General features: G+C 38.8%; 1 protein-coding gene across 2 annotated transcripts in view; it reads left to right on the forward strand.

Annotated features, from left to right (window-relative positions):
• The window catches only part of LOC107693231 (allantoicase-like), a 7,380-nt gene extending 3,761 nt beyond the window's left edge, over positions 1-3,619 (forward strand). Inside the window, exons 1-9 of one of the 2 annotated variants that reach the window (XM_016492534.1) lie at positions 281-409; positions 747-866; positions 950-1,029; positions 1,125-1,257; positions 2,053-2,208; positions 2,533-2,606; positions 2,694-2,802; positions 3,030-3,157; positions 3,253-3,619. In XM_016492534.1, coding sequence (XP_016348020.1) covers positions 373-409; positions 747-866; positions 950-1,029; positions 1,125-1,257; positions 2,053-2,208; positions 2,533-2,606; positions 2,694-2,802; positions 3,030-3,157; positions 3,253-3,423 — 1,008 coding nt within the window. In that variant the 5' untranslated portion in view covers positions 281-372 and the 3' untranslated portion in view covers positions 3,424-3,619. Of the gene's footprint in view, positions 1-280; positions 410-746; positions 867-949; positions 1,030-1,124; positions 1,258-2,052; positions 2,209-2,532; positions 2,607-2,693; positions 2,803-3,029; positions 3,158-3,252 lie in introns of those variants that run through there. The other variant, XM_016492533.1, reaches the window with a different exon arrangement.
• Positions 3,620-5,757: the final 2,138 nt, after the last annotated feature.

The following is a 5,757-nucleotide window of genomic DNA, read 5'->3' on the forward strand; positions in this document are numbered from 1 at the left end:
TTCAATGTATGCTTCAGACACGGGTCACGACGAGGCGTTCCCCATAGCGACCCCTAGAGGACGCAGTTCAAAGTTCCCATGAAAGGGAACGGTGCATTTGAAATATATGTATTGTCTTACTGTATATATATTCTGATATTCATAGATTGCGTTTGCACACTGAAATTGAAGAACAAACTACTAACGTTGTCATTAAAGGTGATTTTTGCCACGGATGAGTGGTTTGCCCCTGCTAGAAATCTTCTAAAGGTAAAGTCCTTCATGTGTTTAACATTTTCTATAATTATTTTGTATTAATTATGATGATCTGAAACTTTTAAGAGAGACCCTCCAGAATTCATAGCCACAGCGTTTACTGAATACGGAAAATGGATGGATGGCTGGGAAACCAGGAGGAAAAGAATTCCAGGTATTAGTCTATCTGCACAAATCAAAGCGAGTTCACTGTAAAACTGGGAAATAGGGCGCTGTGTTTCTCATTTCTCTCTAACGAGCTCTAGTTCCATTGAGCCTGGATGAATTAGAGCAGAATAGCTGCAGGCTACTTCCTTCTCTCATCCACCCAGTCTCTGAAGATCTGTGAAATGAACGCATGAGAGAAAGATGTACTGCAATACTGAGACGCTTCCTCATCTGATCAGGCTTTCAGGGCATGTTTTGTAATCTCAACGAGTGCTCTGTCTGTACTTAGAACAGATTTCGGTGATCTCATGAAAGATGCATGTGTCTCTCATCTTGTGTTAAAGGTCACGACTGGTGCATCATTCAGTTAGGAGTTCCAGGAATTATGCATGGCTTTGATGTGGACACATCTTTCTTCACGGGGAACTATGCACCATACACCTCCATTCAAGCTGCGTGTCTTGGTGGGTATCTATGGCTGCAGCCTTTAAGAACCAAAGTATAAGGTTACCTTCATTATATCTAATATATGTCACATTTAAATCAGATCAGATGCCGTCATTCACTCTTGAAGGAGATCGTACAGGCATGGCAGCTTCCCCAAGCCAGTTCGAAGCTGTAGAACAGGTGTAAACCATCCTCCAGTGCACTAGATATTTTTTATATGCATAATCTCCAGTCTGTGTTTCTGAGGGAACTCATTCTGAATTTATGTTGAACAGCTTAACTCAGACAGCTGGGAGGAGCTTGTCCCGATGACAAAGCTGAACCCGGGGTACTCTGAATCATGCCACAACTACCTGAATGTCACCTACCCACACAGAGTTACCCATATCCGCCTTAACATATATCCAGGTAATACACCACGAATCTTTCAGTGCAATTAAAAAAAAAAAAAGGACAAAACAGAGAATGTGATCATTCATAATAAATAAAAAAAATGGCCCGGGGAGAGATGCTACAGCAGAGCAGCATCTTAGAGATCCATTTGTTTTGTAAAATGAAAATAAAATATTAACATTTTATTTATATACCACCTAAACACTGGTACTATATGTATTTCACTTTTTTATGTGGTATTTTATTTACCTATTTTTCTTAGCGGATGATTTCTTGCCTAAGGTGCTTACAAGAATCTTTTGATAAATTGTTGAAACAATTGTAGCTTTGACTGAAAACTGAAGTGTGTGATTTCTGTGCCACTAGCCACCAACCCTTTCCTGCCGCTGGTTGGTCAGACAGTTAGTCCTGGCCTACACCAACTATAGAGTGCAACACACCCTTTCAGTGGCCTTGGTTCCGGACGAATTTTTCACATAGGAATAAAAAAATAAAGTCTTTGTTAAAGTGTTATAAGCCATGAACCAAACCAGTAAGCTGTGATGTGAATCACAGCATTACAAACTTTGATTTGAAGCAAAAAAGTAAAGAAATGTTTTTTTATTTAAAGATGATTTCTTTTTAGATTATTTGATATATATATATATATATATATATACACACACACACATATATAATCAACCTACTGTTACCTACCTAGCTGCCTCAGCATGTTAAAATAAGTGTTTTAACCTAGAAACAATGGAAAAAAGTGTTTTAACATTAAAAAATGACACCTTAGCTTTAAATATTTTAATTTATGTTTGGCAGATGGTGGCATTGCGAGGCTGAAAGTTTATGGCATTGGGAAGAAGGACTGGTCCACTGTGTCTAGTCAAGACCTAGTGGATCTTGTTGCCCTGGTCAATGGGGGCGTATGCGTAGGCTACAGCGACGCCCACTTTGGTCACCCATGCAATATGATTGGTGAGAGATTTTTTGGACTGACAAGTTGAAAAATATCTTAGAAAGGCACTATGGCTCTTTTTTGTTCAGTTGTGCCAAGAGAAGCATCTAAAATGTAGACCACTTTTACAGACTTTTTCAATCAGGCATATCATAAAAACTCTGTCTGGACTGTTTCCCAGACTTCATTTTTAATAACTTCCTGAGAGAATACTACACATCGCTTCCCAACAAATAAGTTATGATCTATTTAATGACTCTTTGGAGAAGATTATGGAATAAGGTGAGAGATTTCGAGATCTAGATCAGTATTTTGTGATTGTCTGAATGTGTGTTTCTCTGTAGGTATAGGGAGGGCTGACAGCATGGGTGATGGGTGGGAGACAGCCAGACGCCTGGATCGGCCCAAAGTTTTAAAGGTAAAAGCATTCTTTTCAAAATGTTTGCTTCGCAAACGTCACAAATATCAGTTATATTCCACACTGATCCCATATATTGGTTTTCAGGTGGATGAGAAAGGGATATTACAGGTGCCAGGTTTTGAGTGGGCTATTCTCAGACTAGGACATCCTGGCATCATAAGCAAAATTGAGGTAGACACCAACCATTTTAAAGGTACAAAAAGTATTGAATACTTATTTCCATTTTGTAGCATGTTCTGCCTCAGTGTAGCAAATAAAAAAATTAGCTGTCAGATAAAGTTTAAAATAAGAAATAAAGTCACACACAAAATTACATCGTGAGATATATAGTCACATTGTGAGATATATGATACTGTTTAAAAGTTTAGGGTCGGCAAGATTTATTCAGCATTAAAGACTTTAATCAACCATTTTCCTTAGGAAATTTCCCAGACTCCTGCCAGATTCAGGCCTGCTGTTTGACCCCAGATGAGGAGAACAACTTGATTCGTAACCAGGGGTGTTCTGACAAAACCCCCAAGTGGAGAATTCTTCTTCCTCCTCAAAAAGTATGACTTGCCCATCCGATAATTTAATTTGACTTCATTTTCAACTTTATTCCTTTTTGTTCTATGTAAATGTGATCACAATCTTCCTCATCTAGCTGAAGGCACACCACAGGCATTTGTTTTCTGGGGAGTCTGTGGTGCAGTGTGGGCCTGTGACTCATGTGCGTCTGGTCATAGCTCCCGACGGAGGGGTCAGCAGACTCAGACTCTGGGGTCGACCGGTGTCGAACAACATGACTCGCTTTCAGCAAATCTCCAAACTGTAATGCCATCATGTACTTTCAACACACAGTTACAGAAGAATGAAGGTCATCTGTTGTGATTTAAAATATTAACACAATAATGTTAATAACAACACTGAAGACTAAGAACATACTATATACAAATCAATACCTAATAGCCTTAGCTTTGGTACAGTATACAAATGAATTACTGTCAAGGCCAATGTTTCAGAAACAACAATAAAATACTCTCAAAATAGCTAATAAAATGAAGCTTCACTCATTTTGTTTGCATTGTATATTGCCAAGTCTGACATTTTAGATATAAAAATAGTTTTGAAAATGCATATTATACATATAATACATATTGTATCTGTCTATCAGTGTTAATATGAATGTTTGCCTGGATCGATTGAAATTTTTGAAACAGTAATGTGAGCAGATGCAGACAGTAAGACAGTCTCAACGTGATGGACATAATAAAAGACACTCCACAGACTGTACAGTCGCATTGAAAATAACTCCGGAAAAATTATGTTATCGACAGGATAATATTTTCACAATTACCATTTTCATACACATTTGGAAAGTTCTGCTTGCATGCATCATAGAAACCCCTCTGAAAAATATAATTGTAATAATATAATAATTATTATTGTCGTTTTATATATATATACAGTGCCTTGCGAAAGTATTCATACCCCTTCATTTATTTCACGTTTTGTTATGTTGCAGCCAGGGCTGTATTGGTAATCGGGCATACCGGGCGTTTTCCCGGTGGGCCGACGCACTTAAGGGGCCGACAGAAGTTTTTTTTTTTTTTTGCCGAGGACCATCACGCACGGACAGCGAGCAGCCAGAGGCCTATTGGGTTGTCTCCTGTATTGACAGCGTAAACATCCAATCACAATGCGCTATAGACGGAGCGATGAAGTATTTTGCTCCGCCTATATAAAGATCGCTTCACCCCAACTTCTTCCTCGTAGGCTTTTCCCACGTTTTCGTGCCCCCTCAGATTTCTGAGCCAAATGGATTTTAAATGCAGCTTCCAAAAGACAAAAAATAGCCGAATAATATTTTTTATATTTGATAAAATCACACCGGTGTGATTAGATCGTTTAGTGCGACACAGCTTCAGCTGCTATTCAAATCTGCGTTCGAGCTTTGGCTGGCATGGAGCCAGAGACAAGCGTTTGTACAGCGCTGCATTATAATCAATCACACACGAGTCTGTTGAGTTTATGAATGCAATGGCCAATCAGAGACGTTCAGATGAGTCATCGCTGAAACGCGGTGTTTTGTTCACTTGATCGCTGAATGTTTTGATGTGCGTACGAATGTAAGTAAGATATTCATTTCACAGTGTAAACCGCTTCAGTGATTTAAATGGGAGTTTTTGAGAGTGCCTGAACTCTGGCTAGACTGAAGTGAAAATGTTCTTTGATAATTTAAATGTTCTTTGCTCTCTGTAAAATGAAAATGTTATAGCCTAATATAGTAGCCTAACTTACAATATTGTTATTAAATTCACATTAAATACAAAGTCAGTCGTGTTAAAAATATTTTATGGCATGACACCCATATCTGGTATGCCTATTTAAGTAAAAAGTCGGGTTTTTATGTGTAGTTAATAGATTACACTATTACTCTACTTTGTCACCCACAAATAACAATCTGGTACAAAAACGCATTTACTTACACCCATACTGACAAAGCAAAAACAGAACTGTCACAACTTTGTCAATTTATAAAAAAAATAAAAAAAACCTGCAGTAAGTACATTGCATAAGTATTCAAACCCTTGACTCATTACTTAGCTGAAGCACCTTAACAGCCTCAAGTCTTTTTGGGTATGATGCGACAAGCTTTGCACATCAGCATTTGACAATTATTTATCATTCTTCTCCTCGCCTCTTCACCTCTCAAGCTCTGTGAGGTTGGAAGGGGGCAGACGCACATTTTCAGGTTTCTCCAAAAAGAATTGATTGGGTTCAATCCCAAGGTGTGGCTGGGCCACACAAGGACATTCACAGAGTTGTCTATAAGCCACTCTAGCTGTGTTTAGGTTCATTGTCCTGTTGGAAGGTAAACCTTCTGCCCAGTCTGAGGTTCTGGATGCTCTGGACTGGGTTTTCATTAAGGCTATCTCTATATTTTGCTGCACTGAGCGTTCCTTCTACTCTGACGAGTCCCTCAGTCCCTGCTGCTGAAAAACAGCCACAGCATGAGGCTGCTACCAGCACACTTTACGGTTGGGATGGTACTCTGCAGGTGATTTGTCAGTATGGTGTATGGAGTGTAGATTGATGTGGAAAAAAAGTTATTTAAAGCAGTTTAACATAAGGCAGCAACATAACAAAACGTGAAAAAAAATGAAGG

Source organism: Sinocyclocheilus anshuiensis, unplaced genomic scaffold (assembly GCF_001515605.1).
Source record: "Sinocyclocheilus anshuiensis isolate Anshui unplaced genomic scaffold, SAMN03320099.WGS_v1.1 scaffold810, whole genome shotgun sequence".
NCBI classification, from domain to species: Eukaryota; Metazoa; Chordata; class Actinopteri; order Cypriniformes; family Cyprinidae; genus Sinocyclocheilus; species Sinocyclocheilus anshuiensis.